The sequence below is a fragment of the Emydura macquarii genome, unplaced genomic scaffold (assembly GCF_026122565.2).
Source record: "Emydura macquarii macquarii isolate MOO-44397 ecotype Brisbane River unplaced genomic scaffold, CSIRO-AGI_Emac_v2 contig_2292, whole genome shotgun sequence".
NCBI lineage: Eukaryota > Metazoa > Chordata > Testudines > Chelidae > Emydura > Emydura macquarii.
Genome location: NW_027132429.1, coordinates 943,491 through 962,352, shown reverse-complemented (window position 1 = coordinate 962,352; position 18,862 = coordinate 943,491). Strand labels below are relative to the sequence as shown.

General features: G+C 59.2%; 1 protein-coding gene across 3 annotated transcripts in view; it reads left to right on the top strand.

The window, feature by feature from the left end:
- The window catches only part of ELAVL3 (ELAV like RNA binding protein 3), a 29,696-nt gene extending 19,098 nt beyond the window's left edge, over positions 1-10,598 (top strand). For 2 of the 3 annotated variants that reach the window (XM_067560364.1, XM_067560365.1), the window contains exons 2-7: positions 4,723-4,939; positions 5,241-5,344; positions 5,745-5,898; positions 6,266-6,491; positions 8,840-8,878; positions 10,242-10,598. In XM_067560364.1, coding sequence (XP_067416465.1) covers positions 4,723-4,939; positions 5,241-5,344; positions 5,745-5,898; positions 6,266-6,491; positions 8,840-8,878; positions 10,242-10,590 — 1,089 coding nt within the window. In that variant the 3' untranslated portion in view covers positions 10,591-10,598. The remainder of the gene's footprint in view (positions 1-4,722; positions 4,940-5,240; positions 5,345-5,744; positions 5,899-6,265; positions 6,492-8,839; positions 8,879-10,241) is intronic. The other variant, XM_067560363.1, reaches the window with a different exon arrangement.
- The last annotated feature ends 8,264 nt before the right edge of the window (positions 10,599-18,862 follow it).

The window sequence follows — 18,862 nt, the reverse complement described above, 5'->3', positions numbered from 1 at the left end:
GTCGGGCGGGGGGCTAAGCTCGTTGTGTGGCGTTAAGGCGGATGGAGCTGGCGGATCATCCTAATTAGGGGCTTAGCCCGGCTCAGCTGGGCCGTGGTTTGCAACTGACACCGCGGCCGGGCCGCAGCTGCCCCAGCCAGGCGGGGCCGGGGAGCTGGGACAAAGGCAGGGGCCCAAATGGGGGGGGGGGGGCGGCCTTCCCTCCTGGGGTCTGTCTGTCCTCCCCCCAGCCCTCCATCCCCATCCCCAGCCCCATCTGTCTGTCCCCAGGCACTCCTCCTGTCTGTCTGTCCCCTGCTCTCCCCCATGTCAGGGGCTCCATGCGTCCCCGTTTGCCCTCGTCCAGTTTTCCGATTTCCCCCCAAATCCAGGGGGCTCTGCTGGGGGTGGGGGGGCCGAGAACAGCCCTTGGGAGTTTTGAATGGGTGGGAGGCGGCATTCAAAAGTTAGCGCGGCGCAGGTGGAGACGGGCCGGCCGAGCGCAGGGGCTGCCTGCCACGCCAGGGCGCGTCGGCATCACCCAGGCTGCCTCCCCCCGGGCCGAGAAGATGGTGGGGGTCAGGCAGGAGCCGGGGGAGGGGGGTGGCGGTCAGGACACCTGGGTTCTACCCCTAGCTCAGGGAGGGGAGTGTTGGTGCCTAATGGTTAGAGCACGGGGGGCTAGGAGCCAGGACTCCTGGGTTTTATCCCAGCTTAGGAGGGAAGTGGGGGGGTCCAATGGGTTAGACCATGGGGGGGTTGCGTTTAGAACCCCCCACAATCCCTGGGTCCAGGCCCTTGGGGGAGGAGAGCGTCCAGGTGGGTTTTCACCTGCGTGGGTGGGGGGAGGAGGGACCCAGCAAACCCAGCCCCACAATCTGATCTGGGAATGAGCCCCCTGTGCAAGGGGGGACGGACCCAGAGGCGCCTCCCAGGGTTCTGGGGAGGGGACTCATAGGAACCCCAGCAAGATCTCCCACCTTACAGCACCAGGGGGGGATGTTCGCTCAGGAGGGCTGGACAGCAGGGGGCTGTGGGTTGGGGCTGTGGGGCACAGGCAAAGCTCTGGGCTTGGGGGGGAGCCATGGGCTGGGACAGGAAGGGGCTGCGGGTCAGGCCTGAGGCGCGATGCTCGGCGGTGCCGTCTGGCTGGCCGTTTCCCGCTGATGGATTCGGCGTCTGGCTGGGGGCCGGGGATAATAGCTGGATCGATGGACTGATCAGGAACGCGACAGGGAGCCGGACAGGCGCCACCAGGGCAGCTGCAGGGGCCGCTCAGCGGGGTGGGGTGGGGTGGAGGTGGGGGGTCGCTGGCAGGGCCCGACGCCCCGGGGTGGCACAAGGGGGTGCTGTGCTGCAGGGAGCGACTCCGCAGGGGGCGCTGTCCCCGGGGCCGTCGGCGCTGGAATCTAGCCATCCCCCCTGTACGGGCGAGAGCTTTGCTGGCCCAGCTGGGCCAGTCGGGAGCGTGAAAAGGATCAGCCCCGAGTGACCCAGCTGTGCCGGCGAACGCCCTGGAGTGGATCCGGTCACGCCAGGAGAGCTGGGCTTGTGCCGGGCGAGTGTATTACGCTCGGGGGGCGCTCGGGGCGCTTTGCCAGGCCCTCGATGCTGGCAAAGTCCTCTAATGCAGACCTGGGCCTCGTCTACACCTGAGAAGTGGAATCGGATTAAGGTCGGGGGTGAATTTAAAGGCTGCTCCTGGGTACCGCTGTGTGTGGACGCTCTGGTGCTGGAAGGAAAGAGCCTGGTGTAGCTGAACCGGCTGGGGTTAAATGCTACAATTTCAGGCCAAGGCATCTCAGCCCAGCTTGACATGGCACATGCCGGCCGGCAAAGCTCTGCTGAGAGGAGCAGACAGGGGTGACCCCTGCCCGGTCTAGCTGCATCGGCAAAATGCCCCGTGTTGATAGTTTCACCCGCAGATGTCGTGTCCTGGCGACCGGCCTGGCTGTTTCGGCAGAGCGCGCTCCCCTTTGGCTGCCTCTGCCGGTGCCATGCGGCCTCAGCGCGCTGGGCTGTGGTGGGGGGCGTCCCAGCATCTCCTGCACCAGCCTCTGGTGAGCCACCGCGTGGAGGATTTTTGCAGAGCTGCGGGATGCCAGCGCTCCTCGGAGGGAAGTTTGGGGGGGCAGGTTCCCGCCGGTCCCTCTGTTCCCTCCTCTTTGCTGCGCCGGTTTCCAATCCCTCCTCTGTCTCGCTATCAGACGCGGGGCTCCCGCACAGGTCAGCACAGCTGATCGGGGAGCGGAGGTGGGCAGGCGCTGGGCTGTGGATCCCTGCCTGATCCGGGAGGAGAGACTGACCCAGCCGGGACTGAAACCGACCAGCTGCTGCAGGCATCCTCCGGCCAGCCGCATGGGGATCAGCAGAGCCTCAGATGGTGGCTGTGTTCTGGGATGCGCTGCCCCAGCTCAATGAGGGCAGCTCTCTGATGGGGGCGCTCAGCACCCAGGGGTGCAGGGCCAACGGGCGCCTCCTGCCGCCAGGGTCGCGCCTCCGGTCTGTGCCTGGGAAATGAGAGACAATGGCCTCCCCGAATCACACATCCTGGTCCTGCCGCCCCCCCTGCCTTGCCACTGAGAAAGGAGGATTTCTCCGGGGTTCTGCAGGCTTTGGTGCATTGCTGGGTGTAGGGGGGGCATGTCTCACCAACAGTAACGTTGATCGGAAGGGCCGTGACCCTCACGTCTTTGGGGACTTTCAGACAAGCTGTGGGCTTCCCCCCTCCCCAACCTGGCACTTTCTCATCAGAGGGGCGGCAATGCCACCTGGGTGGAGATCGCCTCCTGGGATCGGCCCTGCGCTGCCTCATGGCGATAGGGCCAGATGACTGACTGGAACGGGACCCTGGCTGATTAAAGGTCCGTTGGCGATGAAGGCCAGATCTGAGCGCGGGACGAGGGAGCAGCTTTTTAATCTGGCAGACAAGGGCAGAGCAGGGTCCAGTGGCTGGGAGTGGGTTAGACAAATCTGACCCCAGGATAAGTGTGGTGATTACATGGCATAGCAGCGTCCCAGGGGAGGGGCTGGACTCACCCTCGCATGGGGGGAGTCTTTGCAAGACGATCTTTCTAAAAGAGGGACTTGAATCCAACTTCTGGGAGGAATTCTACAGCCTGTGTGTGCGGTGGTGGTGGTGGGGGAGGCTGGTCATGGGGTGCCCTCTGGCCTTGGAATCTGTCAGCCCCACTGTCTGTCCCCTTCCATCCTGGGCCGTGGGGATAAGAGGAATCGCTACGTTGCCCTCAGCATGCTCATAACGCTCCCAGCTCTGTTTTAAGGCAATGGCTAGAATCCAACCTCATGCTTCAGGACTGGAGCTGATTGCCCGCAGGGGTCAGGAAGGAATCCTCCCCTCCTGCCCCCCTGCGGTGCCCAACTGGACAGATGGATTCTACTTTTCTTTCCTGCCATAGTCTGAAGCATCAGAGCTCGGCCACAGCTGCCATTGGGACACCAGGCGGGATGGGTCGAGGCTCTGAGCAGGGCCAAAGAATCCTCTCTCCAGGTGCCCGGCTGGTGGGGCATGCTCAGGGGCAGACCAGTCACCCGATTAGGGTCGGGAAGAAATTTTCCCCTGGATCAGGTTGGCAGGGATCCTGGGGGGAGGTTTCTCCTGCCTCTGCCGAGTGGGGCTGGGAGCATCTGGGCACGTCTCACCGAATCAATTCCCTGCCACCGCGGGGGCAGTGGTGGCGCCTGGGTTCCCCCCGGTCTCCACCTGAGGATGGTTTAATTGAGGTCATTGGGGGTGAAGTAACGGCCCGCAGCCAGGGCGGTGCCAGGAAACCAGACCAGACGCAGGCTGCTGGGGAGCGGATTGCTCTGTGTAAACCCGGGGGGGGAGACAGGGATGAGCTAGGGAGGGAGGCCTAACGGCGACATGGGCCCAAGCACGAACGAGGCTAGACCGAGGCTGGCCGTGCAGATGTTTCTGGCTGCCGCAGGAGGGCGGTTCTGCCGTGAGGGCCCCGGAAGAGCCGGGCGAGTGAACGCCTTGGAGGCCGGCGTTGGATCCGTGTCTCAGCGGCAGGTTCTGATGGGGCGACCCGAGGCGGCCGGGGATGGGGAGGTGCCGGCCAGCAGCTGAGGCCGGGTTAAGAGCATCGGCCGGGTGGGGCCTGGCCGCACAGCCAGTACCGGGCGGTGTCAGGACGGGAGGTGTTGGGACGGTGGGCGCTGCTGATTCGGGGTCCCTCCAGGGGCGTGCACATAAATTGAACTTTGACCCTGTTTGACCCTCGGCCGGGTGGGACCTCACTCTTCCGTCCCGCCGCAGTTCTGTGCCCCGATTGTTGGGGGGGGCTCTTGCCCGTCCTTGGGCACACCCCTCCCCAGCCTGGCCTGGCCGTCTGTCCCCTTTGGCCCAACCCAACCCCCCGCCAGCCCGTCTCTCTAGCTCCCCCCCAGCCGTCTGTCCCCCCAGCCATCTGTCCCTCCATCCCTGGATTTCACGGACTCCTGGGCTTGGCTGGTTTGGCCAAGAGAGGGTCCCTGAGCGCTGGATGGGAGGGAGGGTGGGCGCCCGTCTGTCTGTCTGTCCCTGGCGTCCCTGTGACGGCTCCCCTCCCCTCCCCTTGCTGACCTGCCCATGGCGTCCGGACACTCAGGGACCCCCTCGGGGGTGGCACCCAATGCCAGGGCATCCTGCCAGATCCCCCCCCTTGGATCGGTCCCCCCCCGCCACACTCCCCCACGCCCATGGCACCATCACCCTCCGCCCCCTCTTGTCTCCAGCAGATAATCAGCACAATGGAGACGCAGGTGTCCAACGGCCCCACCAGTAACAGCCTCCCCAACGGGCCCCCCCTGAGCGCCAACGGGGCCGCGGACGACAGCAAAACCAACCTCATCGTCAACTACCTGCCCCAGAACATGACGCAGGAGGAGTTCAAGAGCCTCTTCGGGAGCATCGGCGACATCGAGTCCTGCAAGCTGGTCCGGGACAAGATCACAGGTGGGGGACGGGGCAGGGGGGCTGCGGGGCGGGAGGGAGGGGCACCGGCATTCGGTATCAGGGGAGTCAGGACCCCTGGGTCCTGGGAGATTTGGGGGGGTCACTCGTCAGTATCAGCAGCCTGTGTATGGGGGGAGGGGCTCAGTGCCCAACAGAGGGGGAACTTGGGGGGGTCGGGGCCCCTTTGATTTGGCTCAGAGCGAGGCCACAACCTCGGCCTTTGGACCTCATCCTCCCCCCCCCACTCCAGTGCCCCCCATGGGTCGCCCCCCCATGCGCTCACATCTCTCCCCCCTCCCAGGGCAGAGTTTAGGCTACGGCTTCGTTAATTACGTGGACCCCAACGACGCTGACAAAGCCATCAACACCCTGAACGGGCTGAAACTGCAGACGAAAACCATCAAGGTCAGTGGGGGAGACTGGGGGGGCCGAGGGGCCAGAGCTGGGGATCGGGGGCGGGGGTATGAGGAACCGGCTGGATTCTGGGACAGGGAAGGGTTGAAGGGAGATCAGGGTAATGCCCCCCCCCACCCCAGCAATGGCCAGCTCCATGGAGTGGGGGGAGAAAGCAGCACAGATCCTGCCTCCCCCCCCAGCCACCCCCAGAGTGAGTCCTGCCTCCTGTCCCCAGCGCCGGGTGGGGCATGGTGCCTAGTGGTTAGAGCAGGGTGGGGGGGGGCTGGGTGCCAGGACTCCTGAGAGGGGAGGGGCAATGCGTGAGGAGGTGGCGGGGTGGGGGGAGCAGTTGGCCTCTCATGTCTCCCTGGACCCCCTGTCTGACCCCCCCATCCCCCCACTACCCAAGGTCTCCTACGCCCGGCCCAGCTCGGCCTCCATCCGCGACGCCAACCTCTACGTGAGCGGCCTGCCCAAGAGCATGAACCAGAAGGAGATGGAGCAGCTCTTCTCCCAGTACGGCCGCATCATCACCTCCCGCATCCTCGTGGACCAGGTCACAGGTACGGGGGGTGGGGGCAGGACTCCTGGGTTCTTGGCTGCTTCAGCAGCGTCCGTCTTTAGCTCCAGCCCTGGGCCCGCTCATGCCCCCCCCGGCTCAGTGCTGTGAGCCCAGAGGGGCCGGGAACCGGACGGGCCAGGGGCGTCAGGGCTGGGTGGGCCCATGGCTCTGATTTGGCCCAAATGCCGGGGGGGGGGGGGGGCGGGTCCTTGTCTTGATGGACCCAGGCCGCTGTGAAAAATCCCCCGGACAACCAAGTGTGCTGAGAGCCCCCGCCCCCATGGTGCCCCCTGCCCCACGGCACCGACCCCCTGCCCCACCCCATGTGGGGCCGCGCGGAGGCTGACCCGCCTGCCCTTCTTGCCCAGGCGTCTCCCGAGGGGTGGGCTTCATCCGCTTCGACAAGAGGATAGAGGCGGAGGAGGCCATCAAGGGGCTGAACGGGCAGAAGCCGCTGGGCGCCAGCGAGCCCATCACCGTCAAGTTCGCCAACAACCCCAGCCAGAAGACGGGCCAGGCGCTGCTCACCCACCTGTACCAGACCACGGCGCGGCGCTACACGGGCCCCCTGCACCACCAGACCCAGCGCTTCAGGTGAGAGGCCGTCTGGGCTTCCTGGGGAGCCCTCATTGCCCCCCAGCCAGAACAGTGCTAGCCAGGTGCTTGGCCCCGCCCCTTTTCCTGGGAGCTCCTCCCCTTTTGTTACTGGACCCTTCCCCTTTATGGTTTGCCCTGCCCCTTTTGGCTGTGGCCCCTCCCTTGTACTGCTAGCACCTCCCCTTTCACCGTAGCTCCTCCTCCTTTGCCCTGGCCCCGCCCCTTTTAGTGTTAGCACCTTACCATGACCCTCCCCTTTTTGCCCCACGCCTTTCTTCCCTTACATTAACACCTTTCCCAAGCCTTTCTTATTAGCTCCTCCCATATCACTAGTAGCTCCTCCTCCTTTGTGCCTGACTCCTCCCCTTGTTCTATGAACATTTCCCCTTTTGTCCCCTCTTACCTTTGGCCCCACCCCTTAAACTGGGAGCCCCGCCTCCTTTGTTCCTGCCCTGCCCCTTTGCCAGCAGCCCTGCCCATCTCCTCCTGCATACAGCACAGTTGGTCCCTGGTGTCCAGTGAAAAGGTTGGTGGCCGTAAAATCCTCCCCCAGGGACCCTGCCCCCGAGCACCCCTCCCCCACCTCCTCTGTCTCTGCTGGGGCTGGGGGTCTTGGGTGGCTCAACTCTGGGGCAGCGGGGGGGTCCCTGTCACCCCCCCACCCACCGTCACAGGGGCTGGCTCCACCATAGAGGTGTGAATGGACTAGGACCCCTGGGCCCGGTCCCCACAGCCGGACGGGGGCTGGAGCTAGGACTGGGATGGGAGACCTCCCGCCAGGTGCCAAATTGGGGGTTGGGGGGCAGCCAGGTGCGTGGGGGGGGGGGGGGGAGGCACTGCCTTGCGAAGGAGACATAAAGCTCAGTTCTTGGTAGCCTGGGTCGGGGCATGAACCCAGGTATCCTGGCCGACATCTCATCCTGCCGCCCTGAACTCCCTCCCCGGGCCAGGCGTCTTCCTCACTGTGCGGCGCTGGTTGGCAAAACAGCCCCCACCCCAGAGGCGGCTGCATCCCTTGCTGGGGTGAGCAATGTCCGGCCGGGGGTCTGGGCCTGCGGGGCAGGAAGGGAGGGGGCAGCTGGGAAGCTGTCGGCCGTATCTGCCCTCTGGAAGGGAGATGAGTAACCGGTGGCATCTCGGGCAGGGCACCCTGTGAGGGGACTTGGATCCCGTATAAACAGCCGCCTGCTCCACCCCAGAAGTGGCTGCATCGCAGCACTGGGCCTCCTGGCTAGACGAGACATCGGGAAATGGGAGCCCAGGGATTCAGGGACCCAACATCACCCGAACCCTTTCTCAGCCGCAAGGGAGGGACTGGGGGAGGGGGAACATACTGGGTGCATGGAGGGACGCGGGGCGGGGGAGGGGGTTGGCTGGTGGGAGGGTTTCCATAGCAGCGGTAATTGCCCCTCCCAATCTCACTAGATCCCCCCCATTTTGTGTGCTTGGGCATCGGGGGGCTCTGGGTCTGAGCCCCCACCACGTCAGGATCTGACCCCCCCAGATCCAGCCTCCTTCCCAAACAACCCACCCTGTACCCCCAGCGCCCGTCTTCCTCGCCAGCTAGATTCAATTCTGCCACGAATCCCCCGCTCGTATTTTTAACCCACCAGCTTTAAAATTAACCCCCCAACAGTAAAACAGAGCCTGAACCCCCCCCCCACCCCAAGCCGGGTCTGCAGTGTGTATACGGCCCCTCAGCACCGGTGTGACCCCCTCCCCCCCCGGCACAAGTGGCTGAGTCGCTCAGCCGTGTTTGCTGCCACACGTACACACCCGGTCGGCCGACACGCCTGTGGGGGACGCACACGCATGTGCCACGTGGAACGGTCCTGAGCCGTGCTGCCACGCACACGTGTGACACGTGCAGCAGCACCACCGTGCCTGTGTGTGCGTTCACACCTGCCACACCACCATTGTGCCCGCATGTGCGTGCATGTCGCGCTGCATGTGTGTGCATTTGCACATGCAACTAAGTCGCTCTGCACCTGTGTGCATTTACACGTGCCCCACGGCCAGCGGGCGGGCGTGTGCCTTTGCACACACATGGGCCTGTGTGTGCACACCCACCTCCAGTGCAGCCGCCACGCGCAGGTGTGCAACGACGCGGGGCGACGTGCGCGAGGCAGCCGCTGTGCGAACGTGCAGCACGGCCGGCACGCAGACGTGTCCGCTCGCGGGTGCAATGCAGCCCATCTACATGCTGCGGCCTGGCCTTTCCTGCCCCCTGCTGCCCCATAACCAAGACAGACGACCGCGCAGGGCCCCCCCGCACCCCCACCATGCTCTTTAGAATCATCTACTAACCGGGGGCCTCTCCTCTCCTCTCCCTCTTCCTCCCACAGGCTGGACAATTTGCTAAACATGGCCTACGGCGTTAAGAGGTAACTAGCCCTCCCCAGTCTGCCGCTCCTCCCCAGCCCCAGCCGCCTGTGCTAGGAATTAACTCGCCCCTCCACCTCCCAACCCCCCGCCCCCAAGGCCCTCCAAGCCCAGCCTGACAGCAGAGACCCCCCCACCCGCCATCTCCTCCATCCCCCCCCCATGGGGAGCTGGGGATCAGCCAGGTCCCTTCCATGCGTGACTGGGGGGGTGCTGGGGGGCAGGTCCCCCCATTGCGGGCGTGTGTTCGGGGAAGGGAGGGTAGGATGCCAGATTGCCGGTTAAATTTCAGCCCCTCTCTTGGAAAAGAAATCGCGTCTTTTGGGATCAATTCTGTAGCATCTTTTTAAAATCATAATCCCATCCCCCCCCACCCCCAGCCTGGGCCCAGCTGGAGAATGCAAAAGGCCCAACCCCCCCAGTGGAGATCGGGTGTCGGGGAGTTTGGGGGCAGGTGGGGGGGGGGGCACACGGGACACTCGATTTCCCCCCTCCCATGGGGTTGGGGTCCGAGTCTCTTCAGAGCCTGGCCGGTGCGTGGGGCTGGGGAGATCGGCTTGGTTCTTAGTCAGGTGTGTGTCCCCTGGGGGTGATTTTCCTTTGGCTGCCCCCCGCCCGCTGCGTCCAGGCAGGAATCGGGGGGGGTCACTAGACCGGGGTGGTGTTTACAAAGTACTGTGGGTGGGTAGGTTTGTCTCCCGTCGGGGGGGAGGGTGGGGGCCAGACGTGGCCAGCGACGCTTTCGTATCAGATCCCCCCAGCAAGCACCATTCACGCAAGCTGCAGCAAACACACCTGCCTTTATTAGCAGGCGTAGAGGCCACGCCTGAGATCCACGGCCCCCATGGCACCGGGCGCTGCACGGACCCCGCCCAGGATCCAGGCCCCCATGGCACCGGGCGCTGCACGGATCCAGGGAGAGAAAGTCCCAGCCTCAAATAGACCCAGGAAGGGTCATTATCCCCATTGCACAGATGGGGAAACTGAGGCCCGGAAAGGGACAGTGACATGGCCAGGGTCACCCAGGGAGTCTGGGGCAGAGGTGGGGAGTTGAGCCCGGTTCAGGGTAAAGGGCAGCGCAGGTCAGAACCTCCCAAGACGGGGGAGGGGAGCGGGGGAGAGGATAAAATCCTGGCCTGGCCACGCCCCCTGGATGGAATTGCTCTGGGGCAGGCGTGCAGGGCTCTGCAGGTGGGGGAGCGATGGCGGGTTCGAATCCGGATCTCAGGCTGTGCTGTCCTGGGGCTTCCCTTGAACCCCTGCCCCCCCGTGCCCAGCAGGGTCCTTGGCCCCCGTGCCCAGGCGGGCGGGCGCCGTGCTCCCGCCCAGCCCGCCGGGCCGATGCCCGCGTGACACCCAAGGTAGCCCTCTGTCCTTGATCTCCAGGTTCTCCCCCATCGCCATCGACAGCATGACCAGCCTGGCGGGCGTCAACCTGACGGCCGCCTCCAGCGGCGGCTGGTGCATCTTCGTCTACAACCTGTCGCCGGAGGCGGACGAGAGCGTCCTGTGGCAGCTCTTCGGGCCCTTCGGGGCCGTCACCAACGTCAAGGTGATCCGCGACTTCGCCACCAACAAGTGCAAAGGCTTCGGCTTCGTCACCATGACCAACTACGAGGAGGCGGCCATGGCCATCGCCAGCCTCAACGGCTACCGGCTGGGCGACCGCATCCTGCAGGTCTCCTTCAAGACCAGCAAGCAGCACAAGGCCTGAGCTGGAGGGGGGGGCGGAGGAGCCGCGGCAGAGACTGGGCAGCCCCCCCCCGACACCCCGACCTGATGGAAAGAGAGACAACCCCCCACCGAGATTCCCCAGCCCCACGGCGGGCACCGTGTCCCCTCCGATGTCCCCGATGGCGAGCGATGCCCCCCCCCCCAGCCCCACGGCGGGCACTGTGTGTCCTCCCCCCCGGTGGTTTCCCCGGGCGCCCCCCGAGGGCGGAAGGAAATGAACGCTTTGCTGCCTCCGTGCGGGAGAATCGGCCGCCGCGGGAGCCGGGACGGCAAGTGGGTGCCGGGGTCCCCCACCCCTCCCACAGGCGAGGCGAACGTAAGCCCGACCCCTGCCCCTGCTCCCTTGGAACTGTGCCCCACGGCGTGGCGAGGAACTCCCCCCTCCCCCCCGGCTGGGCTGTGGGGGTGGGAGAGGATGAATTGGAATGGGACCCCCCCCCGTTCTGCACTGAATTCCCACCCTCCCCCACCCATCCCAGCATCTCCCTGGAAACTCCTGCGTATCTGGGGGGGGGTCCCCTTTCCTTGGCTCCCCCTCATCCTGGCATCTCTGGCAGCCACCCCTGAGGTTCCCCCATCCCCTGCTCCCACCTGTCCTGAGGTCCCCCCAACATTTTTCCCTCCAGGGTCCCCCCCATCTCTCCCCTTGGGATTGGGGACGGGGATTCCCGGCGGTCGCTCTCAGCTCAGGGCGTGGGTCCCAAAGGGGGGGGTCAAAGAGGGTGCGATCAGGTGACGGGCCAGGCTCTGGGCCGGGGGCAGCAGATGGGTGAGATGTTAGCAGGGCAGGGGCTGCAATGCCCAGTTGGCGTCGGGCGGGGGTGGGGAGTGGGGAGGAGCGGGGCCGTTGCTGTTGAGTAGCTGCAAAAGGGGAATGGGGGGGGGTCCCACAAGCCCCCACCCCCAAGGTACTGAGCCTACCTGGGCACCCACTCCCTGGCTGTGGCGCTGCCCCGGAGGCGATGGGGGCTCTGAAACTAACTGTCCCAGAGCAAGGGCAGGGTGGGGGAGCTTGAGATGGTTTTCCCACTTGCTCCTTGCCGGCTGCCTTTGGCTGGAGGTACCCCAAGATCTGCCCCCCCCCCTTTGCCATCGGAGCAGGGGGAGGGGGCGTCCCAGCCTGGCTCTTGGGGAGGGGCTCGGGGCATGTTCCCATGGTGCTGTCTGCACTTGCAAAGTGGACTCCTGCTTTCACCTGGCGGGGGCGGGCGCGGGGGGGGTGGATGCGGGGGATCAGCACCAACTCGAGCAACCTCACCAGAGCCTCCATCCTGGCTGGGCCGGCGTGGGAGGGCCGGGGAGGGGCATCCGGGTGACTGTATCGTTAAAATCCAGGCAGGCTTCTCTTCCAGCCCCGCAAACTCGGTCCCGGCACAAGGGCCGGAGAGTCCGAAGGCTCCATAAGTCCCGCCTGCTCGCTGGTGTAGGCCACGCCCACTCGGTGTGTAGGCCACGCCCACTCGGCCTGGCACTCTGTCCCCCTCTAGTGGTGGCTGGATCACACACGGAGGTGGACGAGCCCGCGCCGATTTGGCTAACAGAGCTGGTGGGGAGAGCGTGGGTGGTCGTTTCACCGTAACGCCTGCTTGGCACACGCATGCCCTCGGGGCTGGCGTTTCCGGGGGCTGCGGCGCGAAGCCCAGCCCTGGGCGCCCTGGCTCAGCTGTTGCACGGGTGGTTCACGCGGGCGTGGGCTGACGAAGGAGCGAGTGGGGGAAGGGCGAGGCTTATGGGCCACGTTTTCAAAGGCATTTGTTGCACAGCGGCGCCTGGCAGGGTTTGGAACAGCTACGGAGGTTGATGTCAGTGGGAGTTAGGTGCCTAAACCCCTTAGGTGCCTAAACCCCTTTGAAGCCCTTTAAGGCTGTGAGCCGTAGCATCTCATTGAAACTCAGTGGCACTTAGGCTGCTAAATTGCTCAGCTGCTTTTGACAAGGGATCCTGCCTCGTTCCTAAACCCCCTAAAGTGTCCCGATCCCCACGGGAAAGTACCATGCGGCATTAACCCTTTCCCTGCTGCATCCCACCGTCACCACCCAGGCTTCAGGTTGAGCTTGCTTTCTTTCCAAAATTGCCCTGAGCAAAACGGGGAAAGAAGGGAGGGGGAGACATGACGGGATGTTTAAATAAATGGATTGAACCCATTTAAAAAGTAAGAGAAAGTTACGCCCCCTCCTTACCCCAACCCCTGTGTTAATTTATTTCCTAGAGAACAGTTGTTTTTTTGTTGCCAAAAAGGAGTGGGGTGAGGGGGAAAGGGGCAGGGTGTCCTCTCTGAGCTTGTGAGCGAACAAATGAAATAAAATAATAATAATAATAATAATAATAAAGGCTGAAAACAAAAATAATAATAAAAAAAAACCAACAAAAAAATGGGAAAAAAAATCTATTTTTATAAAAAAGGGAAAAAAAACCAACCTCGCTGGGAATTTTTACTGGGATTCTTGAACTTGACACACACACACACACAAAAAAAAAAAAAAAAAAAGCAAATAAAAAATAAGAGAAAATCTTTTTTGTTTTTAACAAAGCGGTTCTGTGATTGCCCAGATCCGGGCCGAGAAGGGAACGGACATTGGGTTTTTTTTCTTTGGGTTTACTTTCAGAAAGCCGGGGGAGGGGGGCCGTGAGCACTCACGATTGTTACCGAGGATTTTTTTTGTTTTATCTGACACTTTACAACTTAAAAAAACAAACAAAAAAAACCTAACAGAGAAAAGCAAGAAAAAAAAATGTAAAAGGGGCTTAACCCCCCCTCCCAACTGACCAGAAACACAATTTATTTTATCCAGGGAAACGCGCTTCAGACTGAAATGACTTACGTTCATGCCCAATTCCATGGTTTTGAAAAAGAGGGGCGATTTCCCCCTTCCTCTTGTTTTTGGGGTGAAACCGTTTGCAGCGCGTGAACATTTCTTATTGTTTGTTGTCTGTGGCACAGTCACATTTGGGAACTCCAGGCTTGGATCAATCTCATTGCACCAGGCACGGCCCAAATAAGAAACCAATGGATGGAAATGGCACGAGAGCATTTATGATGGTCCAAGTGGGGGTGGAGGGGGGGAACAAACCCCACCCTACCCAGAAATACACTGGGGTGAGTCACTCATGGATTTTCTCGGAAATGCATTTGACTGGGTTGAAAGGAGAAGCAGTTTCAGGGGCTGGGGCGCCCATCAGTTCACAGGCTGTATAGACCAGGCCAGAGAACCCCACCGGGCGATTCCCCCTACCCAGCCCATATCTGGGGGTTGAGCTAGCACGGAGCATTTCGAAAGACAATGCCCCGAGCTGAATGGAAAATCTTCCAGTGACGCACAGCCTGGCCTGCCCTGGGGGAGGCTGCTTCGGGGCTTCACGCCCGTCACTGAGCAAACCTGGCACGGCTATTTCCACGCTGGCTTAGAGACTGGATCTCGCTTTGCCTTTAGCTGTTGGGATTAAAGAGCCCGGAGGCAGCCGCTCTCTTCCCCCGGCGTTAGGGCCTGACAGCCTCTCTCAGCAAAACTGATTGAGCCCTCCCAGGTCCCAGCCTAAAGGCAGGTATCCAGGCCACAGAATTGCTCCCAGGGCCTCTGTGAACCCGCCCCGATTGTCCCAACCGAGGAATGCCAAAGACGTCGTGATGCCCCAGCACCCGAGACCCATAGCCGCCTCCAACCTGACTCGAGTCTCCTGCCCTGAAACGTTGGGCCCCAGCGGAGCCAAGCCACGTAGTCCCCCCGAGCAACAGGCAGCTGCCACCACAACACCCACGGCCTTGCCACGAAAGTGATCCACCCAGAACACCCAAGAGACCCACATCTTTGGACCAGTCCCCCCCCCACTCCCCGACGGGATGGTGCTACTTTAGTTCAAGCCATAGGATAATCATGGGGGATTTTTTGTTTTAAGACGTCACCGTTTGGCCACTGTTAGCGGCCCTAGTGAATTATCCCGATTCCCAGCCGTATAGCTAGAGCGAGGACTTAAAAGTGGCCAGTGTTGGCTCTCCTCTGCTCTCAGGGAGGTCTGGGGGAGCTTTACAGAGCGCTGCTTGAAACATTTTGGTCAAAAACCTCTTTATTCCTGGGAAATCAGATTTATCAATTAACTTTTTTCCCACAGTTTTCAAGAGATTTTGATCATATTTTTCCCATTTTCATTCAGTTTCGGTCAAAATTTTTCCACTTTCAGCAATTTTAAGCCATTTCCCCCTATTTTGGGAGAAATGTTGGCCAAAAATACACCAGTTTTTGACCATTTTGTTTTCAAGAAATGTTGGCCCCCCCAAAATTTCAGTTTTTGGTAAAAAATTTGCCAGGTTTTGGTCATTTTCAGCCACAATTTTTCAGTTTTCTGCTGCCAAATACTGAAATGTTTTAGTTTTCCAACTAAAAATCTACATTTTCCACTGGGGGTGGGTGGGAAAACACTCTATCAGCTCTAATATAACCACTGTCTCTGACAGGAGCCAATTTACCCAGTGCGGAGGGCGTCTAGCAGAACGCTACCCTCGGTTAATTTCTTGTAAGAATGTTTTGTTTCAAGGAGTTTAAAAGTGCAGTTTCCTGGATTTCTGTCAAAAAAACCATGTTCAACTCCTTGAACTCCAGGCATTTCTGAGAAAATATCTTCTAGTGTCTCATGTCTAAGCCAAAATATATTGAGGAAAGAGAGTCCCTGACAGACTTTTTAAACAATCATTCTTTTTGCTCTGTAGGCTTCTTTTGTTTGTGGTAGCGCAGAACGGTTCTGGTAACGAGATGGACTATCATTAGAGTTGTGTTATGTCAACTCACCTGTCTGAGTTTCTTTTTGATTCCGCCCTTCCAAGAGTGAGCAGAAATTACGTTTATTTAAACTAAATCCCACATCTTTAAAAAAAGGGGAAACACAATTGCTATCGCTTTATCCAAGGCAGATCTTGGCGATTCACGTTACAACTCACCTCCAACAAAACAAAACGCACATAAGCTATTTATTTTTGTTTTGTTTTTAGTTTTTGGTTTTTTTTAAATTTGATTTTTCAACTTTGGGTTTGATGAAAAAAACGAGACAAAGTCTTTCACTTTTGAAAGCAAATGGGGAAAAAAAAAACCATAAAAAAGAGAACTTAATGATAATTAAACCTTTTAGCATTAGTTGAGTTTTAATTGTTTAAATGATTTAGAAGTTAGTTTAGGATTTCTTGATTTTTTGAAGATAAATGTGTTCTGTGTTTGTAAGAATCTGTGGGAGCTTCTGTTTGCGAAAAAACATAAAAATGACAAAAAAAAAAAAATTAACTGGCACCATTAACTTGTATCTTTTTGCGGATTTTAGCTTCTTGTAGTTTTAACTTATTGTTAACTTAAATATTTATTATTACTGCCTTGTATGAGTACATTTGTGTATATTTATGTTATCTCATCAGATTTGCAAGTTAAAAAGGAACTATTTTTTAATTTGCTGAGAAGTGGTTATACCTAATTTATTTATTAAAAAAAAAGGGGAACAGAAAAAAATCAAATAATAATAATAATTGAAAATAAAATGTTTAAGGACAGATTCTCCAATAGAGGCAAAGTGCACTGACTTAAATTCAGGGGGCTAATTTAAGCAAAGGGAAAAAAGGCGTGTAGAAATGTGTCTGTGGGAATCAATGTTACATCGCTTACTTTTGTCTTGTAGGGGAAAATTGCAAGCCTGTTTTTGAGTCTTCATTCTACTAGCGGGTTAAGGGAATCAAATTTCTAGCTTGTCATTTTATCTATTTATTCTTATTCTTGTGTGTATTTATTAGCCCTTTTGCCCCCTACATAACACAGCCCTCAGCACTCAACTCCCCTCAACGTAGGGGGGACAAAAAAAGATCGAGTTGATTTTGGTGATGGATTTCCTTTTATTTCAGTTTTTTTTTCTTTTATAAAGAGCCTCCCGGGAAGCCAAAATTGCGCATATAAAGGGGCAAATTGCAGTGCTCTCTGGACCTGATTCAGCAACGTATTTAAGCACGTGCGCAGGATTATGGAATTAATTAAGATCAGGGGGTCTTAGCCACTACACAGACCTTGACCAAGATCAGGGCGCTGCAGATCCCAACTGAGACCAGGATCCCATTTTGCTAGCCACTGCAGAGTGAGCTCAGGGCCCGCATTGTGCTTCCCTGAGAGTGAGGGCCAGTCCCTGCCTCGGCGAGCTAGATACACAAAGGGTGAGAGGGGAAACCGAGGCAGAGCTGGGACGTGACTTGCCCCAGTTCACACGGCCGAGGAAGGAGACCAGAACCCGGGCGACTCCCACTCCTTCACCTTCCCCACCGGCCAGCCCACAGCCGTGCTGCGTAAAGAACTTTGCTGAATCAAGGCCACTGGAGAAGAGCTGACTTTGCACCGCTGGGAGTTGCAAGCAGGCGAGAACGCCGGCTGGATTGGCCTGGATGACCCAAGACCCGATTTCTTTCAAGCCTTCTGCCCTCCCCCATCCAGCCTTGGCATCCAATGCTTCGCCTGCAGTTGCAGATGAGCTTCGAGCAGCGGAAAGGGAAAAGATCACTCCACAGCTGAGCTGGTCAACCCGCCTCTCCCGATATTTTTTCTAGTAGCAATAAGGACTGTCGGGTCATTGAAGCGAACTGGAGATCAAACCAGGCCGCGTCTCCGGCTGATCCAGCCCGCGGAGACGATTCCTCCTAATTCCTTTTCTAGCTGCTAGGACAATTTGCTTCCAAGAAACGGGTCAGAGGAGTGGCGGGGGGAAGGCCGAGATTAATAACCTCGGGGACACTCGCCGACCCCCCCTCCACTTACCTTGCAGTGGATTTAGTGGGGAGGAAAAGGGGTGATGTGGTGGCTAGAGACCGTGTATTTTCCCCCCTCCTCCGCTCTGTAGTTTCATACGGTTAATTTATCTGGATGGGTTTTTAAGCCAAACCAGAAATCACACCAGACAGAGCGAGCGAGGGGCCGAGAGGAAGTGGAGGGGTTGGTGGGGGGCGGGGGGAAAAGAACAAAAAACTGTGGTAAAAAAGAACAAAGCAAATGCTGATTTCAATGACACTTTGCATTTAGTTTATTTATTCCTGGGATTTCAGGCACAGCGACTGTAAGGAACTTTTACATGGAATTGTTGAATTATTTGTACTTTTCATGCCAGAAAATAAAAAAGTTCAGAATCTTACACGTGTGTCTCTGCTGCGGGCGGATGGGCAGCGGACACTGCCCACGCTGGAAATGTGTGTGTGGAATGCACGCGTGTGCGGAGAGGGCAGGCAGCGGGAGGGGGGGGGTGTGGTGCCTGCAAAAGGCACATGGGTGCATGGCATCAATCCCCCGCTTGCAGCACCCTCAGCCCCAAACAGTTAGCAATGAAATCCCACCTCTGGCCTTCAAAATCCTGAGATCAGCTTAAAAATCATGGGATTGTTAACCAGCGTGTGTGTGTGTGTGTTTGTGTGTGTAGGTGTGCGCGGAGGGCTGTGAGTGCCTAGTTTGTGACCCTTTGGGGACTCACAATGTACGACGGTGCCACTCAGCCATAACTTGCAAAGGGGGAACACGTGTTCGAGGCCCAGCAGGCCCGAGGCGCTGGTGATAAGCGTGGCAGAGAGAGGCGCTCTAGGGGCTATACGCCACGATGCTAAACGACCCTGGGCCCTGCTACAGAAACCGGTCATTGGCCCAGCTCAACGCACTTTACAAACCAGCTCGGGGGCATTCGCCCCATTTTACCGATGGGGAAACTGAGGCAGAGGGAGGGGATGTGACTTAGGCAGTCGGGGGCAGGGACTAGATGCCAGAGCGCCTCAGTCCCACATCAGCTCTCTCTCCCCTGCCTGTTAACCTCCCAACGGGCCATGGCTTAACCCTTTACAAACTGCTTGGAAACGGGGCCTTCCTTTCAAACCGGACCGTTTCCCGGGCAGGGGCTGGGCGAGTTAGTTTGGAAGAGGACGGTCGAGCTTCCGAGGACTCTGGCAGCTGGGGCTTTGTGAGTGAGACGGCGCCGTGCCAAGCCCGAGAAGGGCAGCAAATCAAGATGTGTGTGGGGTGGGGGGGGGAGAGGGAGCCCATGTTTTAGTGCACAAGACCCAGGGCCGGTCAGCAATTCAGCAAAGCAGGCGGGGTGGTGTCTCCTCTGCCGGGTAGCCCCCGGTGAGCTAACTCACCTCGCCATGCTGGGCAGACATTGCAAGCGCTGCCTGGCCCCCGAGGGTCCCAGGGTGGAAGTAGGATCCTCCCCATTACACAGATGGGGAAACTGAGGCCCAGAGTGAGACGAAGGCCCAGCTC